At 59.4% G+C, this 17,544-nt stretch overlaps 3 protein-coding genes across 3 annotated transcripts; 2 read left to right on the top strand and 1 right to left on the bottom strand.

Moving 5' to 3' along the window:
* Positions 1-321: 321 nt before the first annotated feature.
* Positions 322-1,668, top strand: BESB_051990 (uncharacterized protein; the record flags this gene model as incomplete). Its single annotated transcript, XM_029363634.1, has 3 exons — positions 322-721; positions 978-1,077; positions 1,257-1,668. The coding sequence occupies 3 exons, from the start codon at positions 322-324 to the stop codon at positions 1,666-1,668; spliced, it is 912 nt and encodes a 303-aa protein (XP_029219557.1).
* A 1,898-nt stretch (positions 1,669-3,566) lies between these two features.
* Positions 3,567-4,982, top strand: BESB_051980 (Hrf1 family protein; the record flags this gene model as incomplete). The annotated part of the gene is made up of 1 exon (XM_029363633.1): positions 3,567-4,982. One exon carries the CDS (start codon positions 3,567-3,569, stop codon positions 4,980-4,982), a length of 1,416 nt encoding a protein of 471 aa, XP_029219556.1.
* A 533-nt stretch (positions 4,983-5,515) lies between these two features.
* Positions 5,516-16,434, bottom strand: BESB_051970 (elongation factor Tu GTP binding domain-containing protein; the record flags this gene model as incomplete). Its single annotated transcript, XM_029363632.1, has 16 exons — positions 5,516-5,584; positions 6,106-6,195; positions 6,436-6,532; positions 7,404-7,566; positions 7,794-7,878; positions 8,095-8,326; positions 8,673-8,787; positions 9,374-10,081; positions 10,492-11,121; positions 11,372-12,235; positions 12,703-13,048; positions 13,458-14,107; positions 14,423-14,711; positions 15,074-15,283; positions 15,598-16,007; positions 16,353-16,434. The coding sequence occupies 16 exons, from the start codon at positions 16,432-16,434 to the stop codon at positions 5,516-5,518; spliced, it is 5,040 nt and encodes a 1,679-aa protein (XP_029219555.1).
* Between the last annotated feature and the right edge of the window lie 1,110 nt (positions 16,435-17,544).

Below are 17,544 nucleotides of genomic sequence, written 5' to 3'. Positions count from 1 at the left end.
GGTGACCGTGTGTCTCTGTTCGCGTGCCTCCCACGGCAATTCTGCATTACCAGCTCATCATCACTAGAGGCAACCTCTACGCCGTATTATCCACGCAAGGGTCTTTCTCGCTCAAACGCGTTTTTGGTTTCGTTTTTGGTCTATCTTGGCAAAGTCTCCGGTTCCCCTTTGCGGTCACTGAAGGAAAGGACGTGCCAGACCCCTTTACTGTTGCTGGTTGAATCTGCGCGGATACGTAGCGGCTAGCCATTGGCATCCCGTTCATCTCGCTTGTCGCATGGCCATGACAAACACGCCCAGGGCATCACAGTAAAAGGGAAAATGAACTCCTCGATCGTCCGTCTGACCCGGGAGGCTCTCGGCTCTCCAGTAGCCGCGGCACTGTCGGTTTGCTCCCGCCTGCCGAGCTCCTTCTCGCAGTTGAATGCCCTTTCACCAGCAGCGCAGTGCAGACAGCAGTTTGGAATTCCCCAGAGGAGCATTTTTGCCTGCTCCCGGCGGCGGACTGTCTCGGCGCAGAAGGGGATCCAACCGACCTCAAGCGGCGTTCGCAAACAGCCGGTGCCTCCCCAGTCCGTCGGGGGTCGACGCTTTCTGGGGCATCTGGCGACGCGCTACACAAGAACGAAATCTGTCTGTGGAGGCACGAGCCTCATGTTCATTGGCACTCCATCTCGTTCGAACGGGACTGTTTCCGCACCCGAGCAATCCACTAGCACAGGTACGACGGGACTTCTGTTGTGGAGTAGGCTGGATGCAACTACATGTCCAACAGACCCCGTGGTGTACAGGAGCGTTGGGAGCAATAGTAAAGTATGTTTGTCTGCAGGCCAGTGCTTCCTGGGCGCCATGGACAGGCACTCTCGCTCTGAGCAAGACGGGCACTGACGCAGAGCAGGTTCTCGGCGTTCGAGTCCAGTCTTTTTGAGCATTGAATCCGCCTTGTGAAGCTGCCCCGGGCTTCGCTGCTTGAGCAGATCAGAAGGCCTCACGAACCGTTCCCCCACATGGTCTAGCGTGTCCAACTGTCTGGTATGCTTCTTCGCAGAGAACGCGGCTAACCCGGAAGCGGAAGCAGTAAGCCCCGCCCGCGAAAGTCCGATGTGCACGCGGGTGCGGAGAGGGACTTACGAGCGTAATTCCTAGTCTGACACTACAAGTCATTCTGTGTAGATACGTTCGACGGTACAGCCACCAGTCTGACGCGTGTCATTCCGTCATCCACTGGCTCGCGCTGGTTTCGCGCACGGGTGCAGCAGCACACCTCACACGCCTGCGCCCGCTGCGTGCTTTGTTTTCCAGGGTCTGAAGAAGAAACTGGACGACCTGGTGAAGTCGACCGCTGTCGTGCTGTTCATGAAGGGCTCGCCACAGGCGCCGATGTGTGGATTCTCCGCGAGGGCGGTCGGCATACTGAATTCACTAGAGGTGGAGGAGTACACTTTCGTCGACATTCTGCAGTACCCAGATGTCCGGGCAGTCGCGAAAAAGCACTTCAACTGGCCGACTTACCCTTTGTTAGTTGTCGGCGGCGCAGTCGTGGGTGGGGTGGATATCATGGAGGAGCTGAACAGGGCCGGCGAACTCGAGGACCAGCTCAAGAAGGCCCTCACTGCGTGCAGGGAGGCAGAGAGCGTTAGCCCAGCTGCAGACACGTCCACCGCCTAGAGCACTAGAGCACACGGCACTCTGTTTGCCGGCGAACGCGTTCCTGCCCACGCTCCAGCCGCACGCAGGAATAGTGAACCGACTGCCCAGGAGGTGTGCTGCATCCTCAGGGCACATGACCAGCCCATGTGCGGCGCTTGACTAGCGCGCTGTTCTGTTCTCGTCTAGAGCGGCGGTATCAGACGCGTGTCCGAGGGGCGGGAGGGCAACTGTGTTGTCTGGGAGCTCTTCGTGGAAGGTGTGGGACACGCAGGCGAGAAGGCGACCCGAAGGGTGCGATCAGCGTTGTGTCGTTGATCAGGTTGCCTAATAGACGTTCCTTGGCTGCACCCTCCGTAGTGATTACAGAGCTCTGTCTGTGTCATTATGAAAGAGGAACGCGGCGCCGTATCTCCGTGTTCTCCAGACTGAGACGTTCTCGCGCCTGCCCTGAACTGATAAATAGGTTTTCACGTTCGTGTGCCTTGGTGTGACACTTAACGTGTAGGCCGAAAGGGCACAGGCCGTTGCCTGCACCATCTCTCTAGAGTGCGTAACGTGCACATGCAGATGCAGTAGGCTTCTAGCGGATTCCGGTCTTCGTCCCCTTTTCTTCCAGATAAATGGACTCCTCGTACATGATAGAATGAAACCGAGCAAAGGACCTGGCTTCCACGACCACATTCGAAAAATACGGACGGCTCGCTTGTCGGTTACGAGGTAACGAAGGGCGCGCAGACAACTTATCCTGTATTGCACGCAGAACCACAATCCATCAACCGTGAAATCCACTCAACAACCTCTTCGAGCTTGATGCCTTGCTGCTCCGCTCTGCTGTGGACTGACCTACAAACTCTTGCTACACGAAGCACATACGGCTTTCGACCATCCGGTGCCAGACAATCGCCGATGTATGCACCATGAGGATTCCACCAGTCACATACGCATATTGCTCTTCAGAAGGCTGTTCACACAAGGCAGAGCACTAACGTATCGCGTCACTGAGCAAGACCGACCCATGATGTCCGCATTTGCGCCCTCAACAGGTGTCAACGAGTTTGGGTGCCATGGCGGCCGTGAGCTTGGCTATACCCCCGTCTCGCGTATCTTCTTGCGTTCATCCACCTGTTTGAGTCCGGAGTCCAACTAATGTTCACTCAGGAAGCCATCCTTTCATGTGGTGGTCACTAATTCACGAAAAGCGCTTCTGTTGTCTGCCCGTGATGACGGCTCGCCGAGGAATACAGCAGACGACGGAGGCTGCATTGGCGGGTCCTCAGCACGAGCCCTGGAGAGTGGCTTTCTCTGGTGTTACGGATTTTCTTTTCTCTTCAGTCACTCTCCAAACATGGTGCTCTTAGGCAGTGTGACAAGAAGTAGGCATGTATGTGGACTGACCACAAAAATCACCCGCGCATGCCACGTGCTGCATCCTTCGCTGTGCACGCTGTTGTCTGCAACGATGCACCGAACGCAAACTCGTAACACAGATTCCATCCTTCCTCCTTCTTGTGGATGTCTAGTGAAGGTGGCTTCCCTCCCCTTTCCGGCAGTTTAATCCCACGACGAGGGCGTTGTACTTATTGTGAGACTCGTGCTTGAAAGAGGGAAAAAGTAGGTTTCCTCGTTATCGGACAGGCCGTTCGGAAAGAGACTGGTTCCAGTTCTTTCATATTCTGCATGCTGTTGGAAGGAAATGTATCGTCCTCTGCCAAACACCCTTTTGAGCTTGATATGACTCTCTCCTTTTCGCCAGCTTGAACCGTCGTATTTCTGCGGCGTTTTTTTCGCCACGGCTGACGTCTCTTTTTGTTGTGACTCCTAAGCTGGTCTGATCGTGTTGTCCGTCAAGTGTTCGTCCGGCTGACGTGAATGGCAAAATCGTCATAGCCCTCAGGCGTTGTCCGCTACCAGCTGCGATGATGGCGGCGCCTAACTCATTCGTCTCGTCTGCTGGCCCGCAGCGTTTTGCATGGCAGGGTAACCCGGCAACGTCCCATCTTCACCCTGGTGCTGCATCTTCCGTAGCTCATCAGAATGAGTTTGTACCGTCGCAGCACGTTCGCTCCCGAGGTGTAACCAACCCTTCTTCTGGCATGTTGCCGCCAGGAATGCCACTAGACGTTGGAGCAGGGCAATCGTCGGCGCCGCGGCCCTATCATGTGGGTGAGGCCATGGCTGGATCTTCTGCGGTGTGGAGTTCTCCTTTTGGGAGGCCTCAGATGGATATGAGAGCAGACGATGTAACGGCAGGTCAAATTCCAGGCGGCGCAAATCACCAATCAGAGCCGATGGGGGGACCGAGGCCGGACGGGGGGGCTCCAGCTCCAGGCGCGAACTCGGACATGCAGAAAGCCGTGATGCAAATGATGTTCAATACTGTGGCAGATAACCTGTCGACGCAGGCTGCATCTCAGGTGTCACAACTTCAGAAGTGGTTTCCGTCTGCCATTGCCGTGCTGCGGCCGTATTTCAGCGTCAGCCAGACAAGCGTCCGACAACGCCTTCTTCAGCTCCTTTTCCCATTTCTGTCTTTGTGGCGTTCCACCCCGGCTGCGGGTGCGCGGTCACTGCCTGCAAAAGATTTCGGGGGTGATAGTTCTCACGCGGGTTCGAACCCACTTCCTCGGGATCTGTATACGCCCCTCATGGCTTTAGTTACGTACGTCCTCCTCTACGCCTTGACGAGAGGCGCAGCGAACGACTTCCGGCCCGAGCTGTTAGGCAGCACGGCGTCCATCGCCTTGTTGCTCCTCGCTGCAGAAGTTCTCGTTGCCAAAGTTTCCTTCTACGTCTCCGGAGCGGGGGCTGTGTCCACGCTCGATCTGTTTTCTTTCTGCGGCTACAAGTACGTTCATCTGGCGCTTCTCATTGCCGTGCGTCTCTTTCTCAATGCGCTTGCCAGTTTGGAAGGTTCTCGCGCAAGTGGCGCCGCCGTTCCGCTTTCCGCAGAGGGCGCTGCAGAAGGCTCAGTCGAGGTTATCGATGGCGGAGAGGACGCTGGTATCCGCGCAGCGTCACCAGACGCTCCTGGAGGCCAGTCCGCTGTTGAGTCTCCGCAGCGAGGGGAGGCTCTGATAAATGGTGCGAGCATTACGTGGATTTTCACAGTCGCCTATGTATATCTGTTTGCGTGCGCCGCGGCGGAGCTGCTGGTGCTCCTTAGAGGTGCCACGACGCGCTGCTCGCAGGAGAACGAGGCAGCTGGCTGGCAAGTCAGCCGGGATGCTAGTCGCCTGGCGGGACCAAAGTCTGTGATTTTTGCTTTAACACTTCTTCAGGTGCCTCTCTGCTGGCTCCTGACACCTTCCTTCGCTGCTGTGAAGGGTACTTGAACTCTGTCGGGCGTGACATGCATTCACGTGCGGTTTTTTTATCAGGCGCTTCCCCTTATGGCCGTTTGAATGTGCGGTGGCGTTCCACACTTGTGACACTGCGTGGGCGCACGCCGCACGTCTCTTTCCACGCCCGAGTGATACGCGACAGTGCCCATGCCTTCCCCTTTTTTCATGACTCAGAGGCTGGCTGCGAGATACAGAACTGCTCTCCGCCTCGTACAGCGTCATTATAGCCCACCAGCAGCCTCGTTTCCCCCCATCAGAAATGAAGTGCTGGAGCAATCGAGCGGAAGGTGTATCTGTTGTGCACAAGCGTGCACCGAGTTCTGTACGATTGCTTTCATTATTAGCAATCTTTGCATTCAGCACAGCAGCACGCAGCCTGGAACGGTCTAGAGCAACACGGAAAAAAATGCTGAAGTAGCGTTTTTATGCAAGCCGGACGCATATCTTTTACTGTGGGAGCGTCAAGCTCTGGCAGGCAATTTGTAGCTCGAACGACAAAAACGAAACAAAACAAATGCTGTAACTCATTTATTCCTTGTCAGAGTTCTCTGCTTCTCAGCTGCCGTCACAACCTTTTCTTCCGTTGGCAGGCCCTGAACAGCATATGCACACACCAGACATTCGCGGTGTAGAAGCAAGTATGTCGGCTAGAAGGAGTATGAATGCTGCTGCGAATGGCTCCACAAACCAACTCGGAAAGGAAGACAGAAAAGATGCCACCCGTGAAACAGCGCTCTCCGCGTTTTCGCGTTACTCCAATCGGAGGTCGGAGCGACAGGGAGACAGGCAGCTCTCTAAAGTATTATTCAGTCTTTATCGGACTTCGGCAGAACTTCCGCCCTCGTAGGGGGCATGCCATTTCGTTTTTAGCAGCTGACGTAACTCGCCCCTGGTTTTGATGTACAGCTATCAGGAGACAGCTCGTGTAGCGTTTTTTCGTGCATGACGATACGGCAGCGCCAGTGACGAAGAGAAGACAGAGACTCAAAGGCTCTCCTTCCTTCTGTACATCCAAGGTTCGCTCATTCACCAAGGACTCTGCAGGCCCGCCACAGCCCTTCTTGCCGAAGAGGCTGACGAATGGAAACTCTCCATTTCGAATGAACGCACCTACCTTTGTCTTTCGAATTGAGTTGATAATTCGCCGTGCAGTGATTTGGCTAGCCAACGCAGCAATCCCAGCGGCTCCCTCGTCTTCGACTTCCTGAGCGAAACCGGGCAGCCCAAGAACACAGCCGCAGCGAAAGACATGCACAAGGCAGTTGACTGTGAACGAGACAACAGAGTCGGCAAGCGAAGGACACATTCCCTTTAGCTGAGCTTCGGAAAAAGTGGCTCCCTTTCGAGGCACGAAGCACGCTCGACGTGACTTGGCAAAGAATGCGTGTTAGGGCCGTCTCTATTGTCAAGCGCGACGATGGAAATGTCGGTCGAAATAGTTTACCTCTTCAGTCATGCATGCCTCAGGAAATGGATCCTCGTCCAGGACTTCCCAGTGGGAGAACTGCATCTGCAGGGTGACGTGGCCCGACGCCTTCGAACTGAAAATTAAAAGATGACACCATGCGTCGAAAGACTGCGCCGAAAGTAGAGCTGAGCTTCGGACAGGAACCTCGGCTTCGCTGTCTCTCCCCTACCACGAAGTTACTCGTTCTGCAGACAGAGTTCGACTGGAAAGAGTGTACTCCCGAGCGCCACGGAAGGGTGATGAGAAATTTCGGGCCGTGATCCCTTCTTCCAGTGAACCTATTCCCTGGTCACCAGCTGCGCTGCGTGGGGATACGCGCGATCGCGAACACAAGGAGACAGCCGGAAAGAGGCCAGAGCGCAACGCCCTGTCTGTCCGCCGAGTCTCGCGGAGCGATTTGCATCCCCTCCACCGCAAAACGCACGCACTCTGAGAGTGTGAACGTATGCACTTTTTCCAAAGAGTCTTTCTTGTTAGGAAAAACAGATGCGAATACACCGATCGTAGGCAGGTTGCCGCTTCTTGTGGGCACTGCGCTTCACCAGGCTTCTATCGTGTGATCTACAGATCCAACATTTGCATATGATGACAGAAGCCCACTTGAGTGCCGAATCAATACATGAAGGGCTACTAGAACTATTTAAATTATGCAAGCAGAAGATAGGCGCTACCGTGAGTTGCTCACCACCTGTGCACAACCACCCTTGATCTTCTATAGTGCAAAAGGATGTGGTCTATGACGAAAATATAGTGAATAAATTACCACCATCGGCTGCATCTCCTGTTGTATCCACGTGCTAACTCCAATGCCGTTGCGATCAGCCGCCTGCGCGTGAGCGCAATTCCATCCACGCAGGCACATCCTAGGCGATCGATCCGAAGAGGCACACGCAGAAGTTTCGTGTGCTCGCCTGTCGCCCGCGCGAGAGACGCGCCCTGCTCACCGGAGCTCGCGCGCTATGCCGACGGCCTCTGACGTGGGCAGACAGCCGTCAACAATGAAGAGCGACGTCTGACCCTCGAGAAGACCCTCCTTGTAGATTTTGCTGCGTCTCCTCGAGAGAACTCCGTACACCTTCCCCAGCACGCGCTGCTCACACGTCAGGGCTGGATGACAGCAGAAAGGCAGAGAGAACTCCAGTGAACAAGCGACCACCGCCCAGGGAGACAGACCTGTGTTAGTCACCGACGCTGCCCGTACGCGGGGCGTCGCAGCAGAAGCAGGCAAGGGACGCTGGCAGCAGGAATGCAGGGTCCACAGTTGCGAGCCTTGCGGGGGTAAGAAACCGCCGTTAGAAGGCGAGCTGAATTGTCGTTCGGTTGCGTGAGCTTACTGAAGCGGATCATGGCTTCGTAAATTCGGCACCGGCCGCGTTGAAGCAGACTCTTCCTGCACGCTTCCTTCATCGTCGACATCACCTGAGAAGACGCAGGTAGAGAGCAAGGCACCCAAGCAGCCCGCGTGTCATCCCTGCGCCGCAGCCGCCTCGCGCGTTGCGCGGTCGCCACGCCGAGTGCATCCACACACCACCCCGTTGAGCCGGTCACACGACAGACACCGTCTCGCTCCCCGCGACGGGTCGCCGGGCTCCTCCTCGTATTTTTGAAGTTTTTTCGGTGGGCGATCGTGGCTACCTGGCCGGAGAATGGTCCGTGGGGAGTCGCCGCGTTCGCTGAGCAGACGGTGCGACACAACGAGGAGTCGAGAGAAACGACGCTGCGGGCGTCGTCGAGGGCGTCCTCTTGTTCGCCTCTCGGCGCCGAGAGAGGTCGGCACACGCCCACGGCCAACTTTCGCGCCTCTGCGCCGCTAGACCCAGCCGAAGGGGTCCGGTAAACAAGCGCCTCCAGGATGAAGGCCACGCCCCTAGAAAGGAAGCAGAACGAGAGGCCAGCGCCGCGCAGTCAGCAGAGACCCAATGAAAGAGTGCCGCCACTCAGTCGCGCGCGACCGGGGCGACAGAGGGGTGAGGCGGATCCCGCCGGAAGACCCACAGCACTCAATCGCCGCAGACGCCGACAGGGTGATGCACGCGAGTTCGTGGCCTCTGTCGCGCAAGCGCTGTCCATTTCGGGGAGCAACGAGGGGTGAGGCTCTCGCGTGCGTTTCGGGACCGCTCTGTCCAGACAGCATGTGTCTCGTCTCCTGCGTGGCGAATACTGCAGCCAAGCCGTACCGCCCTCAGCAGCTTGCCGTTCGTTTTGCACCTTACCGAATGGGCTCCTCGGCGAGCGGGCCGCTGAGGCAGGCGAGCTCGAAGCCCGAGACGAGCGCCGGCAGCACGCGCTTCAGCAAGCCAGCCGCGGAGTTCGACGGCCACGCAGACGCTGAGGCAAGCGCAACAGCGGACAGCCGCAGATGTGGAGAGAGAAACAGAGTGACAGACAGAGACTCGGAAAACCGCGGCAGGCAGGCAGCCACGGAGACGGCGCCGCAGACCGGGTGCAGGCAGCGCGTGGGCAGGCAGCGCGTGGGCAGGCAGCGCGTGGGCAGGCAGCGCGTGGGCAGGCAGCGCGTGGGCAGGCAGCGCGTGGGCAGGCAGCGCGTGGGCGGGCAGCGCGTGGGCGGGCAGACTGTGCAGAGACGAAATCCAAAGTCCCCAGCAGCGCGGCAAGGAAAGCCTAAGCGAAGCTGCAACTGGAAGAGGCGTCAGCCGCACACAGACGCCTTGGAACGCGCACCACGTGCGTCGGTCGGCTTTATTTGCGCAACTCAAAACTCTAACTGAACACGAAACAGACAGAGATCTCTCTGAGACGCGCATGCTTTTCCGGGTCGACCCGCACGAACGACTCTCCCTTTCGCTTGACTCCTGAGTCATCTTCAAGCGTCCTTCCTCTCACCCGCCCTCCATCCTTTTCCTGCCTTCACTCCCAGCCCAGCTGCTGCTCCTCTCCCTCCTCCCGTGCTCACCATCTGTGCCGTACGAGTGCGCGAGGCGCCAGGTGTCTAGGTCGCGGAGCTCGCGCCAGCCCGGGGGGAGACTGTCTCCGCCTCGCCTGTCCGCGGTGAGCCCGCGGCAGGCTCCGGGCGTCCCACAAGTCACGCCCTCAGAGGGGTCGCGGCCCTCGCCGCCCTCTACGGAGTCTCTCTGCCTGTCTGCCGCCGACCCACTCTCGCTGTCGAGCGCACTCGAGGCAGGCACGACGAGGCAGCAAGAGGAGGACGCAAGGAGGGCGTTGCAGGATCCTGCAGACAACGCCAGCCCCCAGATATGTCCCGGGAACGGAATTCGGCCCTCGGACGGTCGAGGCTGTCTCCTGGAGGGAGACTCGCACGCCTCGTCTTTTTCGAGGTAACTTCCACTCGGCTCGCCGGGCGGAGACCCCGCTCCGGCCTGCACCTCTTCGCCGCCTTCTGCCCCCGACGACGACGAGACGCCGTCGCGGTGCGCCCAGGTCGCTCGCAACTCAGCGGCGATGTTCTCCATCGCCTCGCGGAGGAAACCAGCCGCGTCCGCGGACGACGACGTAGGCGACGCGCTCCCCGCGGCTCCTGAGTCGCTGGTCTCCGACGGCCGGCTGGCAGCGGGTCGCTGGCTGCGAAGAAAACGTCGAGAAGGCACGCGTGACTTCAGCACCGCGTTGATCTCACGGGAGGCCTCCGTCAGCCAATCCGTCACTGAAAAGCGCACCGAGACAAAAGCGAGAAAAGTGCAGAAATGAGTCGCAAGCGCAATCACACACACACACGCGGAAGCGGCAGGCGCGCAAAAGACTGAATCACGAGCTTCCATCGCATTCTTCAGTCGCTGAGCATAGCCACAGGAATTAGAAGGCCTCGTCCGGGGCCAGCGGACACACAGTGCAGAATCGCGTGCAAACGAAGCGAGATCATCGCGACGCGGCCGAGAATGCCGGCCACCGCGTTCCTCTGATCCCAGAGGCCCTTATCCTACGGAGCGACTACCAGAGACAAATACATCCCATGAAGGCTGGCGATATCCTGGTGTTGGGTGCAGCACACGCGGGAAGCCGACGTAGGAGAAACGCCTGAACCCCCCTCCGGCGGGAGGCGGCGATAATCCTCACCTCGAGCGGGCATCGGTTCTGCCCTCAGCAGGATGCCCAACTGATGACTCGCTGTCCACGCGCACACGCCTTCACCCGCCTTCAGCTCTGCGGCTCGCTTCGCGAGCCAGGCTGCAATGGCGTCCTCTCCGCCGCCGAGTCGTTCGCCTTTCTCTCCCTCTTCTCTGCTGCGGTCTCCGCCCTCTTTTCTCGACGCGCAAGTCTCGTCGTCCGCGCCCGACGCGCCTCCGGCGCCGTCAGCGGCCGCCACACAGCTGGTCGCCGGCAAAGTGCTCAGGTTGGCGCCGTTGGTCGCAGGGTGCGAAAGCGGAGGAGCCGCGAAGTCTGCGCCACGCCCCGCGGCCGCGGAGGGCGAGGCCGCAGCGCCCTCTGCAGCGGCGCCGAACCCAGACATTTCCGCGAAAGCAGGCAGCGCGGAGCCAGAGAGAGACGCACGCTGGCTTGGCGCAGACACCTTCGCCCACGGCGGGAAGGCGATCCGCTGAGACACTGGGCAGGAGGTCGCTTGCGACGCGGCGGACGCGCCGCCGGACATGCCTGTGGAAGCAGCCGCCAGAGCTGAGTCTCCGCTGTGGCTGGCAGAGGCCGCCGGCGCGAGCGTCTCCCGAATCGCCACCATCGGAGGAGAGACTGAAGGACACAGAAAACACAACACGCCGTTCCCGAGGCTCGCATCGTGTGCAGCAAGAGACGCTGGAGTGACACCTCGGCCTGCTTGCGCTGTAGCTTATATCCGCTGGTGAGGAAATGGAATTGCACGTCGGAGCGAGGAGAGGGGCGTTGCAAGCAATGAGCGACTCGGCCCTCGCGGCTGGGGAAGCCCCACCCGAAGCCGCCGTTCGGTCCCCTCCCCCCTCCCCCCGCAAGTGCTCGTCCTCACCTGTGATTGGAACCTCCGCGTACAGGCCTTGAAGGTCTCGGATGCAGGTTTCAAGGTGGACTTCGCCGCAGCACCCCATGAGGAATTCGCCGCTGTCGAGGACTGAGAGCTCGACGGAGGGATCGGCAACGTACAGGCGCGCCATCCCTTTGACAAACTGTTGGGCGTCTTCGAGTCGCTGCGGCTCCACCGCGACGCGCACAATCGCCGACGACGCCTTCGAGTAGGGCGTCAGGAGCGAAGGACAGTCTGCCCAGTTGCTCAGTGTCACGCATCGGTGCAGACTCGTGACTTCCGCAGCGTGGCCCGGAGCGGCGCCCGCGGCGCGGGAGGCCGCGGCCCCAGAGCCCGAAGAAAAGCCCTTCTGGAGCTGCAGAAGCGGGCGGTTGCGGTCGCGGAGCGACTGGAGCCAGGCCGTCACGTCCCGAAGCGACTGCTCAAGCGATTCTTCTCCCTCTGACAGATCGTCCCCTTCAAGGTCGCCGTCCTGATCGACGTCCGTGACCTCTTCGTCCTGCCGCTTGGCAGACAGCGAGTTCCCGCGCCTCGCCTTCGTCTTCCGCGGCCGCAGGCTGACAGCCACCACAGAGCCGGCGGCGGCCGCGTCGATCGGCTTCAAATCTTGCCCAAAAAGGACGTAAATCTGACGCACGTAGAACGCGTCCCGAGGGGCCCCCCCCGCCCGGCCGGCGGTCTCCGCTTCACCAGGCGCAGCGTCGCCAGGAGACAGCGGAAGCTCTCTGCCGCGTCCCGCTTCCGCGCCGCCCGCAGAGTCCTCCGCGCAGACGTGCAGAACCGCCCCGCGGCGAAGCGTGCCCACGAAGACGCGACAAAGGCCGACGAAGCCGCTGAAACGCTCCGTGCCTGGCAGAGACGAGCAAAAAACAGCGCAGGACAACAGCATGCAGCGGTCGCGAGGCAGGCCGATTCAAGGAGAAAGGCGACCCGCGGCGTCGCAGATGCGGACGTCTCGTGGAGCAAAAGACGCGAAGAACAGCTGGGCGCGACGAAGGGGTGAGGCACTCGAACCGGGCGCCACAGTGAGTGCGGACCGCACGGGGGTGTGTCTCGCAGCGAGACGTCCGCGCAGTTCGCAAGGGTTGTGTGCCCGCGTGTCTTCACGTCCGCTCGACCGAAAGTCCGATAGATGCAAGCGCGCGGCGAGAAACATTGGCAAGCAGACAACGATTTGCGCACGGCACAGCCACTCCCTCAGGGCTGGATAGAACGCACGTTCACCGTTTTCTCTGCAGGCTAGTCAACCTGTTCCCTGCTTGGTTTTCGCGGACGAGTCACGACGCAATGCTCCGCGTCGCGGGCGTCTTTCTCACCTTGCAGTCTGTCGCCAGTGAGTCGGCGCATCTTCTGGTCAGCCCCGAGGAATTTGGCAACATACAACAGGACCAGCGGCGGCTTTGCAGGCGTGCCGCTCGTGCAGGGCTGCGTCGCAGAAGAGGAGGGCGCGGCAGCCGCCGATTCACCGCCTGCACACTCGTCCGCCTGCGATGGCCTGTCGCCGGCGACAGAAGCAGTTTGAGCCGCCGCGCGCTGCTGCTGCAGCTGCAGAAGCCGCGGCCCCACAGGCCCTCTCAGGGCTCGCTGCAGAGCCGGGCAGAGGTACGTCAGCCGCTGCCTCGCGGCGGCGAGCGGATTCGGAATGCGATCCACGATGACGCCCTGAGAAAAAACAGCGACCGTGGCACGCCCCGGCAACGCGGCTAACGCGCAAGACGGGTCCCCGCCCCCCCACCGCGATGAAGACCGCCTGAGGGACAGATGTCGCGGACTCGAGATCGCAGCAGGAGACGCGGCTGCAACAAGCGACAGAAACTCAGTGGCCCTGCTGCCGCGACCAGAGCGAGATCGATAGAGAGGGTGAACCGCCCCCCCGCGCGCACTTCCTCGCCAACGACCACAACCAAAAAGCAGAAGAAACACACACGCGAAGAGAACTGGAGCGGTGCACTGCGTCCCCGCCATCCACACGCATATATATATATACATACGTTTACATGTATATCCACTCTCTCGATAGGGTTTCCGTCGACGCGCCCGGTGGGGCCTAAGCTCTGACCCAGTGACTCACCAGGACCGTTTCAGCCACGGGCAGCCAGCGCGTCAGGATTGCTTTGACAATGTCTGCGGCAAACTCTTCGTCTCCCCGTCCCCCCCCAGTTGAAGCGCCGGGGAGCGAGTTGTCCTCCGCAAATCTCTTGCCTCGCTCCCTCGAGCCTCTGCTGCCCTCGGCGGCGTGGCTCTGAGCCAGCACGAGCTGCTTGACCTCCGCCTTTACGCGGGCCTTCGAGCTTGGCGGGATCGCCAACACGTCAACCATCTTCCACAGCCTCTCGAGCTTCTCGGCCCCGCCGGCGACCGCATCCGCCGCCCCGGCCTGCGCCGGCGCCGCGGCAGCCGCTTCGTAAACCTTCCATATGTTGCCGAAGATGAGCTGCTCCACGATGCGCGGCTGGCTAGAGAACGAAGGCGCCTTGCGGATCTCGAACCCGGTGCCGTCTGCGCGCGCTTTGCCAGACGAAGCCGCGGCCGAGGCGCCGTTTTGGGTAGCCGCGGACGTAGGTTTCGAGCTCCGCTTGAGGTAGAAGTCGCCCCACAGAGCCGGAAGGAGGCGCGGTAGCGCACTTGGAGGCAGCTGCAGAAGACTGAGGAGAGTTTGACGCGCGAAGGAGGGGAGATGCAGGCACCATCCGTGAAGCGAAGAGAGAAAAAGGACGTTGCCTGTGAACGGACAGCAAAGTGATTGGCAACGCCAGCACGGGCAACGCTGGACACTCAGAGTGAGAAAGACAGATGCCTAGTCGAATCCAAGGCACAAATCCAGCCACGCCAACGCAGTGGCGGCGAACCACACTGGGAGAGGGGGATAAGCGCGTCTTTTCTCTGGCGTAAAATGCGCCTGTAACAAAACAAAAGCCATCCTAACAGGCTGCTGGGCACCGATGCCGCGCACGCAGGAAATGCGCGGCGAAGTGATATCCTGCATCCGAGTAAAGGCGTGCCGTCCCCAGTGTATATCGCCTGCGTCGAGCGCACCTCTCGCCGGGTGGAATTCAAGTTTTTCTTCGACGTCTCCGCTAAAATAAACGAACTCTCCTGTGGGGTCTCCATGGCACGCGAATAACGCGGCGGCCTTCGACGCCTCGCTGGCCCTGTTCGCCTTCTTCTGGCTGGATTCATCTCTCCCGCCGTTTGCCACACTACTCGCTCCGCTCTCGCCCCCGAACCCCTGGCGCTGTCCTTCCTCCGAAGTATCCGGGAGCTGGTGCGAAGGAATGCCGGCGAGGAACTCCGAGTGGATCTGCTGGTGGAGGTGGGCATTGACCTGCGCGACGAGAGGAGAGAGGGAGACGCCCGCAGCACAACATCGCCAAAGTCCCGCAGACGAAAACAAGCACTCCTTCTTCACTGCAGGGTCGCAAGCATGCTCCTGGCTGCGCTGGCAAGTGGCAGCCGCGGCAGTTTCGAAACCTCTGCCCCCCCTCACGTGACTGCATATGGACGGTACCCAGGGGTGCAGCAGGCCTGTGCAGAAGAACGTGCCGGCAGACGAGCTGTTCCTCGGTCGAGGCCCTCGCGGCGAAGTCGCTATCGCCAGGCAGCAGCTAGGGCAAAGCTAGCTCACCCAGCTGACCGCGAAGCCCCCCAGGCACCGAGCTACCCTCTCCCTCCCCCCCTTTTCCTTACTTGCTCCACAATGGCCTGGCAGTGTGCGTACGCCTCGCTGGGCGTCAGACAGAGCTTCTGAATCAACTTGTCGATCTTCGTCAAAACCAAGAGGGGCACCACGCGCTCGCTCCACGCCTGCTGGAGAGCTGCAACCGTCTGCGGCCCAACGCCCTCGACGGCGTCCACGAGCAGGAGACAGCCGTCGCAGAGGCGCACCGCGGCCGATACCTGCGCAGAGCCCAGACACGAAGCCGAGGCAGACACGCAAACGCAGAGGCGGTGCAACATCGCCGCCCCAGCATCCACTTTTCCTCAGAGGGCTGTGCGCATCACCCTCCCGCCAAGGAAGCCTCCAATCAGGAAGAAGATTCAAACAGCGCGTCAGGCGGAACGCAACAGGCATCTGGGTTCCCAAAGACCAGCGCAAGTAACCCTCCACAAGCCGCAGTTGCCAGGGTTATCCGAAAGGCTACCCCAAGCGCAAACTCCTTTCCAGGACGTGAGAGTCATGCAGCGCTCGACAAGCTGTGCCTTCCCTATACCTCGCTGGCGAAGTCGACATGCCCTGGACAATCAACCAAGTTTACGACATGGCAGGGAACGCGGTGGGCTGGACCCCTGGGCTTCGAAAGGTCGTCTGGGCTGCCTCGTCCGCCACCAGGAGACACCTCCGGCGCACCGTGTCCGTCCCCAGTTGCCGCACACCCGCCACAGGTCGGAGAAGCAGATGACGAGGGCGAAGAAGACGCAGGCGCCAGGGCAGAAGTCCTGGTTTCCGAAGCCGACCCATGGTGCTCTGTGCGTTTGAAGAAAAGAGAGACGACGCTTGCTTTGATGGTGATTTGACGCCTCTGTTCATCTTCGCGAGAATCAAGGTAGCGAATCGTGCCCGCCGACGCTTCGCTGATCAGCCCGTTGATACTCAACAGGCGATCCGATAGGCAGGTCTTCCCTGCAGAACAGCAACCAAGCGAGAAAGCAAGGAATGCAGCCAGCTCCAGCAGACGTCGCGTACACACTGACCGCACGAACGACGATTCGACTGGGCCGACAATATTCTCACCGTCTCCGCTCGTCAACAGGCCAACGTGCACAAATGCAGGCGACAAATCATTCTTTTGTGAGAAAGAAGAGAGCTGTGGCGCGTGTGTACATCGAACACATTCCTATGCCATATGCAGTCCCGCGTCCCTGAAACGCTCAACTGATGGATCTATATGACCGGGGTGCAAACAGGGCGCCCTTTTCTTTACGGAGACAGCGACAGTACAAAGCATCGCTTGTACTGCGACCTCACCATGGTCGACGTGGGCAAGAATGCAAACGTTGCGGATGTTAGAGGTTGGGTGCCGCCCTGGCCCGCTGCGCACGGTTTCCATCGAGAAAATCTGACAAGTAGAAGGAAGTAGAAGGTTTTAACAGCGAAACAGAAGAGCGAGATGTAGCCGAATAGAGAGAACGTGTGCGGAAACAATAGGCGCCTCAGGCAATCCTCATTCGCCGCGAATCAGGCAGTGACTGTCCTCGGAAGGGTTTCCAGCCAGTAGGTCATGTTTTCCTGCAGAAGGACCCTATCTCTTCTGCAGAATGAGAAGAGTGGAGTGCGCTAGGTCATGCAGCTCGTGCAGTCACTCGTTAGTTGAAGTGTGCGTGCGTTCCCACGTTTGCATGCCTCTTGTTAAAAAAAAAACCTTCTTGAGCCGGCCACGAGCCTGCCGCCAAAAATGAAGTAGGGTCCGGTTTTCCAAAGGCCATTCTGGAAATAATGGACAAGGGGCCCGACCGCACGACTCACCTAACTGACGGTAGGTACGAAAATGACGCGTTGCCGCATGCCAACCAGGCGCGAACCTGACGGGCACGATGCAACGTCGGAAACGAACAGACGCCGCACGAGAACAAACCTGAAACAACTCTACTGGGGAAGCCACACGATATGCGTCCCCTCTTCCGCAAAAACTGTGGCAGTCATGACGATGTCGCGAGTTCAGTGGTTTCACAAGCGGTGAAGTTGGAATCTCCTTCCTCGCTGGCGGGTTGCATGCCGTTGCACACCAGCTAATTTGCACATATTAGTAAGCGAACATTTTCTCTGCCCGCTTTGCCCTGGACGATGGCGTGAGTGTTTCTTTTGCGTCTTCTGCTGGAAAGGACAGGGATCCACTATTGCATCGGCAGAAGTCCACACCGTTTTGCTGTTCTGTATGTGAGACTGCAACTTGGCCACTGTCTCTAGAGCAGGACCAAGCTAGGCCGAGAGAGCTCAGAGTCAGTTGCGCTCCTAGCTCCGACGGGCGTCGGCGCACAACGACGGAACGACCCTAAACTCACGTTTCACCAACACTATTTATTCTTGCTACTGAAGCCTTGTGACTCCTCTGTGTCTTCCTTTAGTTGTTTACGTCTACTTCAATTATGGGAGGTACTTGAGCGTCGGCTGTACGCGATCGCTGCGAAAGGCAGGTGGCACCATCACTCATTCCAAGAAG

The sequence above is a fragment of the Besnoitia besnoiti genome, chromosome IV, assembly GCF_002563875.1.
Source record: "Besnoitia besnoiti strain Bb-Ger1 chromosome IV, whole genome shotgun sequence".
In the NCBI taxonomy this organism is placed as follows: domain Eukaryota; phylum Apicomplexa; class Conoidasida; order Eucoccidiorida; family Sarcocystidae; genus Besnoitia; species Besnoitia besnoiti.
Note: the sequence above shows the minus strand (reverse complement) of the source record. Positions and strands in the feature narration are given on the sequence as shown.